The 19,470-nt window shown below is 41.4% G+C and overlaps 2 protein-coding genes across 2 annotated transcripts; one reads left to right on the top strand and one right to left on the bottom strand.

Moving 5' to 3' along the window:
• Positions 1 to 1,514: 1,514 nt before the first annotated feature.
• Positions 1,515 to 4,421, bottom strand: LOC5513885 (BUD13 homolog). The gene is made up of 4 exons (XM_032383403.2): positions 3,360 to 4,421; positions 2,801 to 3,035; positions 2,310 to 2,500; positions 1,515 to 1,984 (listed from the first exon to the last, which is right to left on the bottom strand). Exons 1-4 carry the CDS (start codon positions 4,258 to 4,260, stop codon positions 1,809 to 1,811), a joined length of 1,503 nt encoding a protein of 500 aa, XP_032239294.2. The 5' UTR covers positions 4,261 to 4,421; the 3' UTR covers positions 1,515 to 1,808.
• A 77-nt stretch (positions 4,422 to 4,498) lies between these two features.
• LOC5513886 (E3 UFM1-protein ligase 1 homolog) lies at positions 4,499 to 16,503 on the top strand. Its single transcript, XM_032383401.2, has 17 exons — positions 4,499 to 4,751; positions 4,849 to 4,877; positions 6,160 to 6,257; positions 7,301 to 7,415; positions 8,018 to 8,148; positions 8,250 to 8,308; positions 8,755 to 8,898; positions 9,060 to 9,232; positions 10,675 to 10,851; positions 11,163 to 11,351; positions 11,735 to 11,836; positions 12,753 to 12,829; positions 13,406 to 13,557; positions 14,495 to 14,625; positions 15,143 to 15,223; positions 15,415 to 15,506; positions 15,988 to 16,503. Exons 1-17 carry the CDS (start codon positions 4,532 to 4,534, stop codon positions 16,379 to 16,381), a joined length of 2,364 nt encoding a protein of 787 aa, XP_032239292.2. The 5' UTR covers positions 4,499 to 4,531; the 3' UTR covers positions 16,382 to 16,503.
• Positions 16,504 to 19,470: the final 2,967 nt, after the last annotated feature.

The raw sequence follows: 19,470 nt of genomic DNA, 5'->3' as shown, positions 1-19,470 counted from the left end.
TCCTCATAGATGCTATAAGGGTTGACAGCATTATTATGCATCTGAGAAAGGTCTGTACAGGACCCGAAATGATCCCAGGACCCGAAACGATCCCAGGACCCGAAATGATCCCCAAAAGTACCCCAACTGATCCCGGGACCCGAAACGATACCGAGGAGTCCCCGAAATCAACCCCACGGAAATGCGGTAATGGACAAAGGGAAAGCAGAAGAAGCACTTCCAATTCTTAAAGCATAATTTAGGGTTGACAGCCAATCTATTTCTAAATAACATGACTTAAAAAACTTAAATTCCAATACAATACTTCTATTTATTACATTGCCCCGGCGGTAAACCCATAAACAGAGTCCTAAACAAATACACAACTTTTAATTGCTACTGAAAGGAGTACAACATAAACATAGCACAGCCAAAGCACAGCCTTGCTCAGAACAACCAAACTTTTGACCTTCGAAACATTTGCAGTTCCAACACATGACTCTGACACTATAAATCTCGTTTCCGGTAAACATCACCCTAAAAATCTATATTCATTTGACAACCAAACGTGTTTTTCACCACGAAATCCATGTTCACACGAGCGAATATTTACCGACAGCCGGTTTGGCCGAGAAGATGGAATTACAAAAGCACACTGAGTAATGCACTCGAACAACCCTTTTACTACCGTTGCAAAATATTAAGAGATGTGGCTTTTGTTGAAAGCAATATGTGAGTTTTGAATTTCCTTATGTAGTAGTGCGTACACCACTGAATGATTTCTCTCTATCTCTCTTTATGATAGGTCTTTCATTCACCGAACACAAACAAACATTTTCCTACGGGAAAGCAGAGGCATGTCTAATCTTTGGAGACATTCGTTTATGGCTTGTTATGTATGAATTATTTATTCACGCCTGGTTCTTCAAATTACCATCACGGGAATTTTTATTTGACACCAATTGTTGACTCAACCAAGCTGTCGAAAGCTGTATTTCCCGCGCAGTCGTATATAAAAATCTTAATACTATGGTTTTAGTTAATTCAAATTTCTGGATAGTGACAAAAATGACGCTTAAATGTTTCATATGTTTTTAAAACTGAAAGCCAATCCTTCCACATTCCTTTTGTTTGTCCATTACTGCAATTCCTTGGGGTTCATTTCGGGGACTCTTGGGGATCGTTTCGGGTCCCGGGATCAGTTGGGGTACTTTTGGGGATCGTTTCGGGTCCTGGGATCGTTTCGGGTCCTGGGATCATTTCGGGTCCTGTACAGGTCTCCCAAGGTGTTATGCATAGTCTATCTACAGTGACCTTTTATTAAAATCAAAATCTGAACTGTCCCCAAAAAATGTAAAAGTGAGTTATTCACTTTTGCACTGTTTGGGCACTCCATTATACAAGGAATGGAGTTGTCTGTAATGTGAGTTGAATAACTTTTGGAACATTGATAATCAAATCCGGCTACAACGAGGCAAAAAGCAATATAGTCCCCCTCAGAGTTCCAGCCTTTATATTAGCAAAATAATAAAACAGCCTGAACAATAACTTTAATAAAAAATGATATCACTGGGACATGTTGTACAATAAAGCAGTTTATTTTTGTCCCAGATTAGAATAAGATTGGTTTCCTTTACTTATAAAGGGCCATTGGGATGCCAGCATGATGTATCAGACTGCACTTCTACAAATCTTCATGGGTTTCCTTTACTTATATGGGGCCTTTGGGACACCAGCAAACGCCAGCATGATGGTATCAGACTGCCTAAAAATCTTCAACACTTTATGCACAGAAGAGTATATCGTTTATTACCACCATAGAAAAGTTTCTACATATCTTCTACACTCCATTTGTGGGCAACCGAATCTGTGGCTTGTTTGTTTGCTATCATGGCAAAGCGTCTCCTTTCAAAACCATTGGAGCGATCAACACCATCCCATCTGTAACCAGGGGGGATTCCAAATCTGTTGGGTTGAGGAGGTGGGCCTTTGTATACAGGTTTAGCTGGAAAAAGAAAAATCATAAAATGGTTTATACTAGAGCAACATCTGCTATTGAAAACTGAGTCAAATTATTGTCAATTAGTTCACACTAGCAGCTGTTTGTAAAATTATGCTGTACTTTGTTGTTGCCTCGTATACCTGTTTTGCCAATACTGCACAGATACTGCATCCCAACCAAACCCCATCCCATGACACATTTTCATGCATTATGTTATCATGTTATGTAACTTGTAACCCCCATCTACCAAAAGATACTGCATGCTGGTTTTCAATAGTTATACTGCCGAAAGCCTGTGCAGTCCTCTTGATGTGTGTTATTTTGCTACCTTTTTTCCCTGCTTTGACGTCTGAGCTTGCCTTCTTCTTCTGCATGTATGCAAGCATGGGGTCATCTTCTCTTGTCTGTTCTTTCAGCATTGCATCCAAGTCTTTGTCATCCTTGTAGCGTGCCAATGGCTTGGCCATCTCGTGCAAGTCCTCTTCAAGCCTTTGTCTAGCTTTCTCAGTCTGTACAACACTGAAGCGTGCATTAATATTTTAGTACAGTAAATAGTAGTAGTCTAAGACATGCAAGTCTCTAGCTTTCTGTGTCTGTACATGCTGTTAAGTGTACGCAATATTAAGGACATTTTTAGGAAGACAATTCATTCAAGACCAAAGCCAAAGACTTGCCATAGCACAATGAACAAAATTAAAAGTCTGAAGTCCTTAGAGAAAGACAGGTGCACAAAAATACTTTCAGATCTACTATGGTTTAAGTAATGAAAATAGAACATGAAAAAACAAAATATGACCATTGTCCCCTGCTAAGCCTTACCCTTTGCCCCATTGCTTAAACTTTTCATCATCTTTAGCCTTCTCCCTTTCTTCCTCTTCTTTTATCCTTTTTTCTGCTTCAAGATCACGTTTACGACCCGACTTGTCACGATGAACAGTCTTTGCCCCTCGTCCAGAAATGCCAGTATCCATGGATGCAAACATCTCGGCTTCCCGTTTACGCTTAATCTCATTCTCTCTCTTAAGGTCACCTGCCGATAGGAGCCCTGCCATCCCTATTTTAACATCAGAAAGTAAACATCAACGCTATCAATACAGACTATCCTGTTTTATCATCAGACCACAAACAAATAAACATACAGTAATGCTATCATAGCAGCCAAATTTTCTCTAGGCCTAAAATGATTTTAGAAAATAAAGAAGATTTAGTTCAATACTGAAGGTTCAATAAAAAACATGAAAAACAGAGTTGAGACCTAACTGTAATACCTGGGCTTGCCAACACTAGACAATAAGTACTATATGCACAGAGGTAGGAAAAAACTAATGCAATATTAGCAAGAAAAGACATAACATACTAGACAGGATGGTTACTGCACCTTTTCTGGGTGGTGATTGGTCCGAATCACTTCCCCTCCTGGCACGGGGAGGAGAGAGATCAGCGTCAGACCCTGGGCGCTTGCGAGGCGGAGACTGGTCAGAGTCATTTTGAATACCTCCTCGAGGGGGTGACAAATCAGATGAGTCATGCTGTTTCCTTCTGACAGGAGACTGATCTGGACTGTCATGTCTTTGACGCCTCAGAGGGGAGGAGTCAGAATCATGCCGCTGACGTCTGACAGGTGACTCATCAGGACTGTCATGTCTTTGACGCCTCAGAGGGGAGGAGTCAGAATCATGCCGCTGACGTCTGACAGGTGACTCATCAGGGCTGTCATGTCTTTGACGCCTCGGAGGGGAGGAGTCAGAATCATGCCATTGCCGTCTGACATCACCGCCACTTCTCATCTTAGAGGTTTTTGTATTAACACTGAGATTCTGCTTCCGTGATGGTGACAAGCTAGGACTTCCGTGATTTCTTCGTCTTGAAGGAGAGTTGTCGTCTGTTTCAGCTTTTGACAAATCTAATAACCCGTGTGTCTTTTGCCTTTGAGGAGAACCGTCGCCCAAACTTGCACTATTATCAGATCCCAAAGGCGCCCATTTAGACCTTAGATCCTCCTCACGCTTTTTATAAAGCTCAGTAGAGATCATAGTACTTCCATCTTCATCGTAAACCACGGGCGCGTCTTCGCCAGCCGTGTCAAACTCAAACTCTTTTTGTTTCATCTCAGGATTCTTCGGTTTAAGATCACTCCATGCGACATCATCATCGACTATTACGGACCTGGGTAGCTTTGCTACCGCTTTAGGCTTCTTTTTTCGCTTTTTTTTCGGTTCGTCTTCGGTTGGGGCCGATAAATAGCGCTTGAGGTATTCTTCCTTCGACAGGGCCGCCATGTTTGTTGAACTAAAAGCTCAATTTCCACCACAGGCGACCCACAATCTTTTTATCCGATACATGCAGTTTCAGCGTCAAATTAGGTATTTTGAGCATCCCATGGAAAAATAATTTAAAGCATTCTCAGAAAAGTGAAATAAAGTTAACAAAATTCTGAATGGAAATGTCGAGTGTATTCTGTTTTTGGTGAAGTTCTGTTGGTCATCCTGTGTTTTATTTGAATCCACCCTTCCCCCCTATATTTTTATATCAATAGAAATCAAAAGCAAAATGGCCGACTGGGACGAAATCAAGAAACTAGCGGCTGATTTTCACCGTGTTCAGCTAACCAGTACCGCTCACAAACTCTCAGAGAGAAACTGCATCGAGATTGTACAGAAACTAATCAACACGGGACTTTTGGAGGTCATATACACGACAGATGGCAAAGAATATCTCACGCCGCAACAGCTTGAGAGAGAAATAAAAGACGAACTTTTCGTCCACGGAGGCAGGTTTTTCCTCTGTACTCAGTTTTTTTTTTATCCTAATACATCATGTGTTTGTTAAATTTTGATTGTATTGTTTTGATATCTTTCTGTTTTTAGGTCGAGTGAATCTGGTGGACCTTCAACAGGTTTGTAATTTTTATACTACTAAGATACTGACGTGGCCATAACTGAGAAAAAGACACCTACCAGATAAGCGATTAGATTCGTGTGTGATTTCGAGTTCGGCAAAGTCTTGTATTGGGTTTGAACAAGACTATTATTGAGTAATAGATACATTACAAATGTATTGTCGACCAAATTATGTTTGTCATAGTGGAAGGGAGGGAGGATTGCATTAGAACCCAGTTTTATAGAAATATGTATATTATACCCTGGAAACTGAGGTCCATATATATGCTAACCTATGGCTCCCAGGGTAGGGAATAGCTGTGATGATTCAAATAAGTCACCCCCCCCTCCCCAATAAGCCTGCCCCTCCCCCCCCCCCCCCCCCCCCCGATTAATGAATAATTGTATGATATTGTTTCAGCTATGTTTACCAGGAAGTAAATGTATATAGTAAGGGCCAAATCATGATTTGTCAGTTTTTATAGCCAGGATCTCAATGACCCACCCTATATATTAATTGATTATGCCTAGAATGTAATTTTCTGTATAATGTCGTAGGAGCATTCTTGAGATAAAAAAGGCTCTAGGACCGGTTGCACAAAGCTTGAATAAGTTATCCACCGAATAGACGGTACCCACTGGATAAAATCCCTTTCCAGTTGATATTTATCAGGTGGACAAAATAGCGTTGCTCAAACGTGGATAGAACGCTGGATAACTATCCGCTGAAAAGCCGTCATTTACCACTAAATGGCTTCCCGTTTCCATGGTAAATATGCAAAGCGCACACTGTTTTTACTTCAAACAAAATGGCGACAGTTAAAAGAGTGCCAGAAACAAACAGGTGAGGCAAAGTGCACGTAAATCACAGAATGATCAAAGGGGATAGTGCTTAGCTTCTTCCTGTCTTTGGGAGCCACATTTCTCGACAGAACGGGCAATATAGATTGATTCCACTCCTGATAGAGCTGCATGTAAGTTTGTAAGTTCATTGTAATAAATTTACCAACTGTAAAATTCGTCGTTTGCATGTGTTACAACTTGCACTGTGTCTGAAATTAATCTAAATTCTGACAATTAATTAGAAAAAGCAAGGCACCATTTTGTTTTTTCTTCACATTTATTCAGTGGATAAGACTTTATCTGATCTCTATCAGCCGGATAACTTTATCCGCTTTGTGCAACCGTATCACACCACACGGATAAGTTTTAACGGCTGAATAAAAAACTTAACCGGTGGATAAGACTTATCCAAGCTTTGTGCAACCAGCCCCTGAACTTTTGCATTTTTTTTCACAGATAATAAATGTTGATCTTAGCCATGTTGACAACAAGGTCTCTGAGATTCTTCGCCATGACAAGAGTCTCGTCCTTATTCAAGGAGACCTTATTGATAAGTATGTACAGTCTAATCTAAACATATGGTTATTTTTATGTGTAATGATAATAATGGTTTATAGCATTCCAACAAAAAAGCCCCTTTGCCAAGAAAAACAAACTACACTGTTATGACTGCACTTAGATGAATATAGAGAATTTATAATGAGCATTTAGTGTCAAACAAGTTATTATCGTCTTGTTTTATTAGTTCCGCTTAAGGGTGTTGGGAAATGTATCGTTACTTAGTGATTTTGATGTTAGGCGCGTGCGATTATCCAGGAACTTCACACTTTCAGGCGGGAAAATCCAATGGCGAAAAAAAAATTTAGGAAAGTGCAACATTCCTAGCTTTGAAAACAAACACTGAAACTGGCAAGGAAAATGAATGGAATAAAACTACAAATACTGTAAACCAAAAATAGGCAAAGATGATTTTTCACCTAGGGCCCTACTTAGCAACCTTACATGCTGATTTGAGCAAGATAAGAGATTTTTCAATGCGTTTTAACTGTTAAAAAGGGGGAGAAAGGTAGATATTATTATGATAACAAAATTCTTTCACAACATTCAGCTTTATCGCAATATTCAATTACCCATGCAGAGATAATTCTACTTCCCCTTTACATTTCCAGCTCTATAATCTTTGAGATATTTTTTTTCTAGCAACAGCCTTCAGAGATATGTCCCAACACCCTTATAGGCATTGTATACTATGCATTCCATTCTGATTTATGTTCTTTATTTATTGTTTTTATAGACCATTTAAGAGGCCCTGTTTTCAATGTCAAAGAAGCAGGCCCAGGGTCACTAATGATATTAAACGAAAATCTAATGTGAACAAAATTAAACCTGCACCAAAAGAGGTTCCTTGCCTGCACAAAATGTCTCCTGCCACACAATTCATCAAAATCCTTTCTTTACCTGATGTTATAGGCAGTTTTGAGACGAGAGGATTTTAAAAGAAAAGAAGAGGCAATGAAAGGATGTTCAGATTTGTTAGATTATTAATGGAGTTCTTTTAGGTAGCTTTCCAACCCATTGTTTTGTGTTTCTTTTCAAGGGATTACCTTGATCGAATGGCTGAAGAAATTAATGAGACCCTACAAGAAGCAGGCCAAGTGTTTATAGCTGAATTGAGCAAGACGTTCTCTCTCCCCACTGACTTTATGCTGGAGGTGAAATGTTGGATTTTTCTATGTTTGTCATTTTTGTATTTCTATTTTATTTTTATTGCCTTGATTATTATTTTTGCTCTGGTTTTCACACAAAATTGAAAACCTGGCTAAATTACATAATAAATATATATTGGCTCACTCACTTCTGTTTGATACGCCCTATGTGTATCATGTATTGGCTTGCTGACTTCTGTTTGATACGCCCTATGTGTATCATGTATTGGCTTGCTGACTTCTGTTTGATACGCCCTATGTGTATTGTGTATTGGCTTGTTTGATCTGTTTGACACAACCTATGTGTATTGTGTATTGGCTTGCTGACTTCTGTTTGATACGCCCTATGTGTATTGTGTATTGGCTTGTTTGATCTGTTTGACATGCCCTATGTGTATTGTGTATTGTGTATTGGCTCACTGACTTTTGTTTGATACGCCCTATGTGTATTGTGTATTGGCTTGCTGACTTCTGTTTGATACGCCCTATGTGTATTGTGTATTGGCTCACTGACTTATGTTTGATTACGCCCTATGTGTATTGTGTATTGGCTTGCTGACTTTTGTTTTATTATATGTCACCTATTGTGTGTATTTTTGTGTAACCAGGTTGTGGAGTCCAGGCTTGATATTCAGATCATGGGCAAGCTTGATCAGATGGATAGAAATGTGTTGTATACCCATGCATTTATTGCACGCCAGACCGCCCGTATGAGGGGAGTTTTGTCCGCCATCACAAGGTAAGCTGCCCTGGGAGCTTGTTTAAAAAGAGCTTGTAAAATCTGGGCAATATAGCTAACTTTGCTGACTTTTAATGTCTGGAACTTCATTGTTTTTACAGGCCAACACAGTTTTCAAATATAATCAGTAAATATGGGTTCCAAGAGAAGCTGTTTTATTGTAAGTGTTTTGTTAGTGTACCTTTGTTAGTATTTTAAATTGAATTGCCAAGTGTTGTTTGCTTTGCCTTTTTAAAGCCGCATTGTCACCAGTTTACTTCCGGAGGTCCGCCGGAAACCTCAACCGTTAAAAGACAAAAGAATCTATTAGAATCCGAGATATTTAACAGGCCACCCGCTCTAAATCATCAATCACATCCTCAAAGAAACTTCCAATAGACACACTGCTTTCAATATTTTGAAATATTTTTCACGTTTTCCGTTAAAAATCTCGGATATTGTTAACTAATCGACCGGAAGTAAACTAGTGACAATGCGGCTTTAAGCATGAATAGATGTCTACTTTTGTACTGTGATAACTGTCTTGTTTTGTAGTGTGATAGCTGTCTTCTTTTGTAGCTTGATAGCTGCCTTGTTTTGCAGTGTAATGGCTCTTTTATTTCCTAGCTGTGATAGGAGATCTGCTCTCCAGTAAACGCATCATGGGGAGCACCCAAGGGCGGCAGGATAAGATCAGCTTTGTCCCGGATGTTTATACGCAGGCCCAGAACAACTGGGTGGATGACTTCTTCAAGCAAAATGGTTATGTAGGTAAGCTAACATAGAATAATATAGCACCTTGCTCCTATAGATTTAAGGCGCGTTACAGATATATACAGTAAGAAAGATACGGTATATTCTTTAGTCTCAAGTCAAATAGCCTCCTTCAGCCACCATTTTCCGCTCTCAATTCATAATTTTGTCTGTATCAGAATATGACGCCCTCACCAGGTTAGGAATCACGGATGGCAAACAGTTCCTCAAGCGACGTTACCATGGAAACGAGATCTTCTTGCCAACATGTTGCGTCGGGGAGAGAGTTCTAGACCAAGCAGATGCGGCTATAGATGACGCGCTATCCTCAGGGACCTGGGTTGATATCATGGTAAGAAGTAATTGTTTTCTCTGGCTTAAGAGGACGTTGATAATTTGAAGGGGGGAGGGGGGTTGGTTAGAAAAAGGGCGGAGAGGATAGTATAAAGAAGCACAGTTTCATTTGGTCTGACAACATTGCCTTAAAAGCTTTTCCCTTGTATTATTTTGTCGCTTTTTACTTGTATTTTTTTGTCGCTAATTTGCACCAAGCTTGGGCCCATAACCTGTTAAATTCCTCTACAGCCCCATCTGCCATACCAGAGCCTCCAGACATCTCTTGTCCAGTGACGCTCAGCCAAAATGCGATGACGAGCGAAGCGAGGAGGCTCTGGGCGGGCGGGTAGCTTTTTTCAGTTCCAGAAATACAGATTTTGTATCTGCAGCTGATTGGTCAACGAGATTGTCGTAGTAACACAAACCATATTTGGTCAATATACCCATATTTGGGATTAGCTTGAAAAGACCGGTTGTCGTTGTTTTGCAAAGGTTGAAAGTTCAGCTGTTCGATCTAGTGTTGTTGGTTTGCTAACACAAAGTAAAAATGGATTTTTTAGTTTCGACAACGGTCCTTGGTTCTCCTTATTGTTTTCGGGCTGGGAGCTGCAGGGAACTTGCAGTTTGTACTCAAGGCAAAATTAAAGATGTAGCCAAGCCCGCCCGCATAGGGGCGCTAACGGTGACTTTCTGAGGCTTCCAACCTATCGCTCTCGATTGCTCACATGTTCTTGTATTTGTTGATTTGAATTTTTGCAGTTCCCTATCAATGATTCCTTTACCTTCTCCAGCTTTCCAAGCTGCCTTACGTAGGTGGTTTCTTATCCTAACGTTTGCTGGTAAAGAATAATAAACAGACGTTCTACGTCTTAGACTCAGTAAACAAATTAAACTTGCCTAAAGAAGTGCTGTTGCAGATATGACAGAAATTGAAAACAGAAAAAGACAGAAAAAGAAGTGTAGGAAAATTTCTCTATGCGCCATTCGGCGATACTTTTAATCACGCCAAAATGAAAATAACAACAAAACTTTGAAAGCTTACAGCTCTCGTGTTGCGTGACCGACGTCATACCTGCAAAACCGGTTTAGGCATGTAATTCGTTACTGTAACTGAGAAAGGTCGACCGCCCAGAGCCTCCTCGTCACCTCAAAAGCTCTTTGTATTACTTTGTCGCTAATACGCACTAGGCCTGGGCCCATAACCTGTTACATCCCTCTACAGCCCCATCTGCAAACACCCTTCACACCAAATACAACATGCCTCAAAAGCTCTTTCCTTTATTATTTTGTCGCTAATACGCACCAGGCCTGGGCCCATAACCTGTTACATCCCTCTACAGCCCCATCTGCAAACACCCTTCACACCAAATACAACATTGCCTCAAAAGCTCTTTCCTTTATTATTTTGTCGCTAATACGCACCAGGCCTGGGCCCATAACCTGTACCTCCCTCTACAGCCCCATTTGCCAACACCCTTCACACCCGACGACGCGGAGCAGCTGCTGCAGCATTGCCTGAAGACTCCAGGGCGCTCTACTGCGCATGTGTACTGCTCCAGTATTGTGGCCAGTGACAAGTTTGTTGAGGCATGCAAGGCGCCCTTTGAAACGCGCATGCATGCCAAAGCCAAAAAGGTAAACAGCTGTAGTACAGCTATAGTTATAGCCTGTTAGTAGAGAACAATAGAAGTTTGGAAGCCCAAAAATGGCAAATGACAAGACCAGACAACGTTTTTAGTTATACAGATTAACCCACTAGTGTAATTTGACTAAAACAATAATTCCTTTCGACCTCCTGGTGTCCTGGTTTCTGGCCTCATGGACTATTGAATTAGCTATTCACTGAGGGCCCATTCGGGCTCGAGAAATCATTGTCCAATATTTATTGTATTGCTTTTGGTTTTGTCCCATATTGAAAAGTGATCGCAGTTATCTCTTATCTACAGGACGCTGCAGAATCCCCTGCACTTTTCGCAGAATTGTCCAAGAAAGATCTCGCTAGCCTGAAAGGCGGAGGAGGTGGTGCAGACAGACGCGAAGCCCGGAAAGAGGATCGCAGGAAAACGGCGAGCTCGGGAGGCAAGGGGGGAGGCTCTGTTGGCGGGCGTGGCGGCCGTGAAACGAAAACTAAAAAGGTGAAGCTCTTGATAAGCGACTTGCACTACTCTCGCGCCTATTTCTTATGGCAAACTCAGCTTAAAAATAAACACAGAAATGGCTGCACCTGACAAATAAATTCTTTCTGAAAATAAGCCATTTTTGACAAAGGAATTACTTGGCTGATTAATAAGCGCTGAATAATTTGCTTTATGTGTTGTTGTTTTGCCGCTGGAGCAAAACAAAATGTCACGTGATTTCTTGATGCTGCATCCTCCCCCTCCCCCTCATTTGCTGTACCCTCCACCCCACCTTGTAAAAGTCCTATGTCCGCCCCTGAGATACAATTATATGTAAGGTCTAAAGCTTGCTGAGACAGTTGGAAGATTTGAACTCAATCATTTCCATCCCATTATCCTAGGTGAAAAAGAAGGATTTCCGTAACAGGAATGACGAGGATGATACTAACGAGGCGGACTCTCGTTCCAATCCTGACGAGCTGCAGTTCATGACGACAGAGGAGGTACGGCCACTCATACGAGCTCTGGATGGCAGCCGCCATTTGGCCATCCCAGCAGCTATAGAGCTAGTTGATAACATCCATTTGCTTGTTGTTTCTCACAAAAAGCTTGTCAATAAGCCTTTTGCTTTTATTGGCGCTTGTGTTTGGCCGACTTTTACTTGTGTTGCGCTTTGTTTTTGACTGATTCTCACTTGTGCTGCGCTTGTGTTTGTCGAATTCTCCCTTGTGTTGCGCTTGTGTTTGACTGATTCTCCCTTGTGTTGCGCTTTTGTTTGATCGATTCTCAGTTGTGAAAAGCTTGTATTTGACCGACTTTCACTTGTGTCGCGCTTATGTTTGTCGGATTCTCACTTATGTTGCGCTGGTGTTTGACCGATTCTCACTTGTGCTGCGCTTGTATTTGGCCGACTTTCACTTGTGTCGCGCTTGTGTTTGTCGGATTCTCACTTATGTTGCGCTGGTGTTTGACCGATTCTCACTTGTGTTGCGCTTGTATTTGGCCGACTTTCACTTGTGTCGCGCTTGTGTTTGACCGATTCTCACTTGTGCTGCGCTTGTATTTGGCCGATTCTCACTTGTGTTTCGCTTGTGTTTGACCGATTCTCACTTGTGCTGCGCTTGTATTTGGCCGACTCTCACTTGTGCTGCGCTTGTATTTGGCCGACTTTCACTTGTGTCGCGCTTGTATTTGGCCGATTCTCACTTGTGTTGCGCTTGTATTTGGCCGACTTTCACTTGTGTCGCGCTTGTGTTTGTCGGATTCTCACTTGTGTCGCGCTTGTATTTGGCCGACTTTATCTTGTGCTGCGCTTGTATTTGGCCGATTCTCACTTGTGTTGGGCTTGTGTTTGTGCTTGATCTTGCCCTTAAGATATCGATCCAGCGTCTTGTTAAAGTTGTTTTTTATTGGTTTTAGATAGCCGAAGTGCTCAGGAAAGACCGTCCAGATATTGATGACGACTTTTTAGAGGAGCTTGCGCAAGAAATGCACAGGTGATTATGAATCATGATGGCCTCGATGCCATTCACAGAAAGTATGTTTGAAATCACTGGTCGTTGTGGCCCCTGAATAAATTCCATGTTGGCTTTACCCCGGTGTAAAGACCTTCCCCAGAGGACACCTTTGGACTCAGTCCTGATTTCATCATGATTCTTTCTTCCAAACAAAAGAAGCTTTGTGGCGCAACTCGTGCACAATACACAGGTTCTTATACCGGGGTAAGAAAGCTGAGCGCGCACACTACAGGATGTGTATGAGGAAGTGTATTTACTCCTCATGGCGGATGTTGACCGGTGATAAATCATGGAACCACAGTAATAGTACTTGTTGTTTTTACTGCGAACTTTACCCCGGAGTAAGAACCATATTCCCAGAGTGTTCTGTTTTCATAATGATTCGTTCTAACAAACAAAGGAAGCTCTGTGACGCAACTCACAGGTTCTTACCTCGGGATAGAGCCTCAATTTGCAACGGGTACAACTCGGTTTAAACTTTACCATTTGGGCTATATAACAATGCTCCATTGCTTGCTCTTTGCCTTCTAACAAACGCATGTCTTTTTTATTCAGGCCGCTGACCAGAGCATACCAGCAGGTAGCTCGTGCTGTGCTCCAGTCCTCCGGTGACAAGAAGAGAAAGAGTCACGCCGAGATCCAAGAAAAAGTCAACGCCCTGTGGTCTAACGCGAAGCTCTTCGACAAGTCTATCAACTTATTTCCTGGTACGTTTGCAAAGAACAACAGAACAGGCAATGAAAGTATTACATATTTGTGAAATTTGTAGCTTTTATTGATTCTTACTGTCGAATCCGTTGTATCGCGACCCGCGTTTTCAAAACACGGTTTGTTTTTGGTTTTCTGTTCTGTCAGTAAAACCATTCTGAGCCAATCAGAGTCTCGCTGTGTGCACTTCCCTGGCTGTCCTCTGGACGAAAACCAGGCAGTGTCGCGACAAAAAGCCAGGTAACTGCACTAGGCGAGAGATGGCAAGAGTCGGATTGGCTTAGAACAATTTGACTGGCGGAACAGAAAATCCCAAAAGACAAAAACAAATCGATGTTTTGAAAATGCGGCGTCGCGATACAACGGATTCGACAGTAATATTTTGGAGATTCTTTTCAATGACCAACTGCTAATTGATTGGCCAGCGACTTGCCGAAAGGTGTGTGCTGGAAACGCTTCGATGATCTTGAATTACGGAAGCCAGAAGGTTATCTTCTGACTGTAACCGTCGGCGAGATCTCGCAGAAAATTGAAAACCGAAGTGAATTAATTTTTACTTGTTCCTAAGTCCTGATTTCTTTTCATGTTCTTATGGTTTCGGGCTTATTCCTATTCATATTGCCTTTATCTTTGTCTCTCAAATAGGCAACTTGCCCTTTTTGGGTGTCAAACTCGCGCGCGCTCAGGCTTATAACGGCAAAATAACAACAACGAAAAAACAACTTATTCAGCTCTTACGAATAAGCCAGAAAGTTTCTATGTCAGAAAGGGCTAATTTTCATTGAAAGATTTATTTTCTTCGTCGTTCTTTGGCGTGACATGCGCAGTCATTTCTGTGTTTATATTGGCTTGAGTTTGCCACTCAATAAGCCACGTGATCAGCCAGTGCAAGACGCCTATTGGCTAGTTCCACTGCATTCCACCTTTTGTTTTTAGAGGATGTTCAAGTCCACCTATCCCGCCATCTCCTGCGCACAGTGTGCACAGACATCACAAATCTGATGGTTAACATGTTAGCCGCTGACCACATGCTTGCCGTCACCGACGAGACTACAATCACGCCAGAGGTATGCTTTTCCCATAATGCATTGCAATGTGATCCTTACCATAATGCATTGCGAGGTGATTTTTACCATAATGCATTGCGAGGTGATGCTTACCATAATGCATTGCAAGGTGATCCTTACCAAAATGCATTGCGAGGTGATCCTTACCATAATGCATTGCGAGGTGATCCTTACCATAATACATTGCAAGGTGATGCTTACCATAATGCATTGCAAGGTGATGCTTACCATAATGCATTGCGAGGTGTTCCTTACCATAATGCATTGCGAGGTCATCCTTACCATAATGCATTGCAAGGTGATCCTTACCATAATGCATTGCGAGGTGATCCTTACCATAATGCATTGCAAAGTGATGCTTACCATAATGCATTGCAAGTTAATTCTTACTATAATGCATTGCGAGGTGATCCTTACCTTAATGCATTGCTAGCTCAGACTAGGTGAAATAGTGTAATTGCTATTCCTCCCGTGTATTGTTATGATAATAACGAATTGGTAATTTCACCTTTTCCAGACGCGACTGAAAATAATCAAGAAAATGCCAGAGGAAATCAAGGCCCCCTTGACAAAGCTCAACTCATCTCTCACTGCTAAGGTAAGTCTCTATACGCATGCGCGTACCCAGGCCTCCTTGACAAAACTCCACGCATCTCTCGCTGCTTAGGTGAGTCCCTATGCGCATGCGTGTACCTGGCCAAAAATCGTGTGTCTCGGTGCTACTCGTCATTCACTCTGTTCTATACATAAATGACTCGGCTTTTTTCGTGTGTGTCTCGGTATTTCCAGGAAACTGAAGAGTTTTTCGCTCAGTTTGACCTGGTAGCTGGGCAAGGATTATGCGAACTGATGATCAAAAAGCTTGACAAGAAGAAGGAGAGGTAAAAACATTTCCTTTATCTACATGAACCAGGTGATAATACGCCGTGGCTTACTGATTACCTCCTCGCTTTGTTGAGGGCTATCTTTTGCTGGAAAGCATTGGCAAATATCCCAGGGGACAAGAAAAAAAGGCGTAGCCTTAGACATTTCAACCCTAAATCAGAGATTTGGAGGTGTTTCTAGACTGTTTACAGCCGTTTTGTTTGTTTTCCATTCAAGCCTGGAGCCAAACAACTGGTTAAAACGGCTTGTGATCATTTGGTAAGAATTGAACCTGCAAAAATAAAGGCTTGAAACAGTCCGCGGCCTGCCAAAAAGTAGCTTTCGCGCTCGAAATTTATCTTTCGGAAAACGGCCCATAAGCAAAGTAGGATTAGGAATCTTTGCACTAAAATTTTTCTTGAAATACGGGGCTTTAAAAAATCGTCTTGTTTTCGTTACTTCTTTTAACAATCTATGTTGTTTTTCTATGTTGTCAAGACAAATTTCGATTGAGCGGAGAGCGGCCTTGCAGGAGCAGTTACGTCACGAAGATGAGCCCGCAATGACGTTACATTTAGCGGTCAGCTTACTCTTCCAGCACTTCACATCCAGCCTGCTTCACGCGCCCGGTCGATGTGTCCCACAAATCATTGCTCTCCTAGCTGAACATGTGACACCAGAGCAGCACGAAATCCTCCTTCGGTGCCAGTCACTCGTGGTAAAGCAACTGACGCGGTCAGGATCGGACGAGGTCGAGGAGGAGGCTGGTGACGAGCATGAGAACGAGGCTGGGGTTGAGAAAAGTACTGCGGTACTGCTGGAGGAAGGTATGCGGGAGATCAAGAAGATGGTCCTGGAACTCAAGAAGGACAATTCCAAGAATGAATCGTGACTAGTTCCTGGAACTCAAGAATGACAATTCCAAGAATGAATCGTGACTGTTAAATAGTCATTTTAAATAATTCACTAAGCATAGAATATAAAAAAAAACAAATAAAAATATCCAAAGGGCAATGATTGCTGAAAGCACTCCGTCAATTCTGGTGGCGTTCATTCCTGGGAAATAGACCATTTAACGCACTTTCTACTGTGGACCAGCACCTTATTTCCCAAGGGGGTGTTTAAAGAATGTCAGCCACTCCTTTATTTATATTTACTTCAAAATAACAATCAACATTCAAAGTCCAATTCATGAGTGTCGTTATCTGACTGAAAGTACGTCAATCTCGCTTGAATTAGCCGATGGAAGATGGCGTCGTGAATTTCCCCTTTTTGTCATCGCACGGTTATATACTGTTGCGAGGGTTCATAAAGACTTCCAAGTCGATAAAGTTTTGAGAAGCGAAACTTTCTCAGCGATATGTAAAGAGATGAAACTTTCTCAGCGAGGTGAAGAGAGATGAAACTTTCAGAAGAAAGGCTTGATCCAAAATTTCAAACCTCCGGCTACTAATTGTCGCACTTTTAGAAGAAATGCTTGGTCCAGAAGTTCAAACGACTGCACCAATAAAGGCCTTCGCCCTAATGGCCGGAGGTTCAAACTTCAGGGCTAATCAGAATAATCGAACACTTTGAAAAGAAGTCTTCGACCAGTAGCCTATGCGAGGATTAAATTCCGGCTTTTCTTTTTTTTACTGTCCTTTTTTACTATCTATTTTTATACCCATCCCTTTCATTCCCTAGTTTTCAAGACCAACTCATGTAACCAACCGTTTGGTTCCTTTTCGATCTTATTTCAAACAATCGCTTGCGACGCCATAAATAATCGCCGAGATGGTGATTTTTTTTAAATAGCCATAAGACTCCTGGTTTGTAACAAATTAAGATAACCAAAATAAAAACAAGAAAACGCTTCCCTTGCCAAGTGTCTGTGGCCAGCGTTTAATGACTTGGGAAACTAATGACTCTTATAAGCGTTCCCATAATACTAAACCACAAGGCAAGCCCCATTGGTAGCAACGGTGAAAGTTTGAGGATCTCACGAGATTCTGAATGAGTTAAGCAAGAAATCCCTACACAAGCGATGTTTGGTAGGAAATAAAATCGAGGAAAATTAAACCAGTAGTCCATTAGCAGCTTTTACTTTTACGCCAATCAGGTTCGATAATATTCTCCGTCAACCAGTCGTTATTTCGCAGCTAGCCAATCATGTAACGCGTTAGTTTCTTAGCTGCGAAGTTTGCGTGCAAGTTTGGAAATTTGCTTACAATTGTTTAATTGTGTTTACAAAACAACTTAATCTGTTTGGAATCATATGGTATTTACCAAGTCGTTATTTGGTGGCTTGCTGGCATCGTTTGGTAAACGTTGAAAATAAGAAGGACGCTTTCTTCGTTGAGTAGTAGTATCAACTACTTTGACGATTTGACACGATTTTAACTTGCAAAAAAGCATACTATTTAAATAAGAATGATGAATGAACAAGTAACCCCCCTGTCTTGGAAAAGCATACCGTACACAACATGAACCACCATTAACTTAGGGCAACCTATTTGGCGAAAAAAGTGCTGGTTTTTGTGATGTCATAAGTTACCCAGAAGGCTTTGCTCCTGGCACGACAGTGATATTTCAGTTATCTATACTTACAGGTTATTGTTGTTTCTGTTTCTGTCTGATAGAGCCATAAGGTTCTCTTGATACTCGCAAGGGACGTTCAGAACAGAGGTAAGGTATGATTTAATTTATTTATGCTGTGCTAGTTAAGCATTGCCGCTTCACGAACAAGTCTTAGTTGACAGCAAAAAGATAACAACCAAAAGCTGAACTTACACGCTATGAGTTATTAAATGTATCATTGAAATACAGTAGCCAGCATTTTAAGCTGGGAAGGGGTTCGTTTTACCCTTTTCCATTTATTAAATCATTGTTCAACTTAACCTTTATGACTATTTTACTTAATTTTCTCCGTCGTCCTAACTCACAGTCAAGACGGGTGGTACGTTCGACATCCCAGGGCCCCCTTTTGAGCTTCGGGGAATACAGCTTTGTACAAAATTAAAGTTATTAAAGTTAAGTTAAAGACTCTGGGGTCCTAATTGAGAGAAGAATATTTTTCTGTCTCAAAAAATCAATTAGATAAATCCACTTTGAATTACTCTAAATTCATCCCGTCCTACAATAACATAAAATAACATACAGATAATTATATTTGCCAAGCTTTCATTTGTAGTCTTTCTATAGCCCAATCAGCTTTGACTACCAATCGAATGAACAGATTCCGTTTCTTTACTATTTTTTTTGCCCCCCGGTCTTTGCCTTGAAGGAGATTGTATACCACATTTGGAACTCGGCTTCATAAATTTGCTTGCCATTTGCCTGGCTGCTGCTGAATAGTATATGCATTGAGAGGTAGCTAATCCTGAATCGGCAGCTTAAGTAAAATATTTTGCTCAACCACTAGACCATCCTATCGCCCGTGGCTAGACTATAGAAGGTTGGTGTCCTAGCCTCGACCACTAGACCATCCTATCGCCCGTGGCTAGACTATGGAAGTTGGTGTCCTAGCCTCAACCACTAGACTATCCTATCGCCCGTGGCTAAACTAAGGAAGGTTGGTGTCCTAGCCTCGACCACTAGACTATCCTATCGCCCGTGGCTAGACTAAGGAAGGTTGGTGTCCTAGCCTCGACCACTAGACTATCCTATCGCCCGTGGCTAGACTAAGGAAGTCGGCGTCCCAGACACAGCAGGTCGTCGACAGGATGTTACAAATTCGTGATGTTACGATTAACCGTTATCACACGATCAGCAAAATATCGTTGAATTTAACTATTTTGATTACGGAAAACTCTTTTGAAATAATTTATGAAGTACTTCAAGAAAATAAAATAGATTGAAATATTACGGGAAAAGACATTTTTTGTTTAAAACTGTTTTACAAAGATTCAAAGCACAAGTGAAAATTTCAATGTTTAACTCTGATATCGTAGAAAGGCATCCTGTTGAATATTTGTTATTCTCTCGAATAAGCATTTTCGAGAA

This window comes from Nematostella vectensis, chromosome 14, assembly GCF_932526225.1.
Source record: "Nematostella vectensis chromosome 14, jaNemVect1.1, whole genome shotgun sequence".
Taxonomy (NCBI): domain Eukaryota; kingdom Metazoa; phylum Cnidaria; class Anthozoa; order Actiniaria; family Edwardsiidae; genus Nematostella; species Nematostella vectensis.
Note: the sequence above shows the minus strand (reverse complement) of the source record. Positions and strands in the feature narration are given on the sequence as shown.